Raw genomic sequence first — 1,603 nt, forward strand, 5'->3', positions numbered from 1 at the left:
GGTGGCCGCAGCCGGCGGGGCAGTGGGAGCTGGTCTCCAACCACTTCATGATGTGCTGGAGGTGTCCGCCGTGGCTGCAGCCCTGGCACCACACGAAGAGCCCCTTCACGACGTGGTGGCAGCCGGCACACATGCTGGCACACTGTCGGCACCTGCATGGGCAGAGCGGGGAGCGTGGGCAGGGGCAGCCCTGGGGAGGGCAATAGGGGGGAGGAGGAAGCACCTACCCCATCCTCCTGCCCCCCCAGGCCTCCGTCTGGCGGTCCCCACCTCCCCAGCCACTCCCTGCCCTCACCGATCACAGATCCAGCCCCTGTTGCTCATGGGCCTCTTGCAGTTGCTGCAGTTGACATGGAGGGTGGTGGACGCCTGGTTGAGGCAGGTGATGGCACGGCATGGGCTCAGCTTGATCACCTCGTTGGAGATGTTCCAGAGCTGGAAGCGCTGCAGCAGGTCGATGTAGGATGTGTACCAGTGCTCCTGGGGACGGATGCAGACATCTGAGCCTTGACAACCCCCCTAAACCTCCTCAAGACTCAAGGCTTGCATCCCAAAGGGAAGGGAGGAAGTGCTCCGTGGGGATGGGAAGAGACATCCTTCCCCACTATCAACAGGCCAAGGCCACATCCCCCTGCAGATACCCCCTTGGGTTGCTGCTGGAGTCCTGGAGCTGCCCACCCCAGGTTAGAACCCCTGGAGGAGAAGAGAGATGCCCAGAGCCCAGGCAGGATCCTATCCCATTGGGATACACCACTCTGGGTCCCACCAACGCCGTCATCTCACAATCTCACCAGTTTCCCTTGAAGGGAAGGCTCAGTTCTGACACAGCCAGGAAGGGGCTTCCCAGGATCTACCTGTGTCTGCTCATCGATCTCCTTGCGGATGCGATCCCCCAGCACGATGAGGATGGACACGGCCATCTGCACATCCCCCTGCTCGGCGTAGAAGAGGAGCGTGTCCCGCACGATGGGATTGAAGAAGTCTGAGGGCAGGCGGTTCTCATACAGTGAGTGGGAGATGGAGATGAGGGAGAAGGACTCCACAGGGGTCAGCGACACCGTCTCAGCCTCGTTGCCACTGACGTGAGGGGAGTCAGCCTTGTCCTGCAGGTGGTCTAAGGCCGATGGGTTGTCCACAATCTCGTGGCGCAGGGGGAAGGCTTCCTGGGGAAGGCTGTATTCCTGCTCTTCAGCTGCAAGGAGTATCACGAATGAGGAGGGAAGGCCAGTTCCCTGCCTGGTCCAGGGAACACCTCCCAGCACCCACTGTGCACTCACCGTGTGGGTTCTCATGGTCCATCATATACAGGTCATCCTCATCCGCTTCCACATCTCCCAGCAGGTAGTCTGCAGGGACATCGCTGCCCTCCGTCTCCTCATTGTCTGTGTGATCAGGGAGAGAGAATCAGCTCGTTCCCCCCTTGGACACATGGCTGGATCATAGAATCGCCTGGGTTGGAAGGGACCTTAAAGCTCATCCAGTTCCAACCCCACTGCCAGGGATGGGGCAGCCACAGCTTCTCTGGGCAACCTGTGCCAGCGCCTCAGCACCCTCACAGGGAAGAACTTCTGCCTAAGAGCTCACCTCAATCTCCCATCCGTCC

General features: G+C 60.5%; 1 protein-coding gene across 1 annotated transcript in view; it reads right to left on the reverse strand.

Moving 5' to 3' along the window:
• Positions 1–6: 6 nt before the first annotated feature.
• The window catches only part of WDR24 (WD repeat domain 24), a gene marked incomplete at its 3' end in the record, with an annotated part of 6,595 nt that continues 4,998 nt past the window's right edge, over positions 7–1,603 (reverse strand). Inside the window, exons 6-9 of the mRNA XM_010013056.1 lie at positions 1,278–1,382; positions 855–1,192; positions 296–480; positions 7–152 (exon numbers count right to left, since the gene is read on the reverse strand). Coding sequence (XP_010011358.1) covers positions 7–152; positions 296–480; positions 855–1,192; positions 1,278–1,382 — 774 coding nt within the window. The remainder of the gene's footprint in view (positions 153–295; positions 481–854; positions 1,193–1,277; positions 1,383–1,603) is intronic.

This window comes from Nestor notabilis, unplaced genomic scaffold (genome assembly GCF_000696875.1).
Source record: "Nestor notabilis isolate BGI_N333 unplaced genomic scaffold, ASM69687v1 scaffold17124, whole genome shotgun sequence".
In the NCBI taxonomy this organism is placed as follows: Eukaryota; Metazoa; Chordata; class Aves; order Psittaciformes; family Psittacidae; genus Nestor; species Nestor notabilis.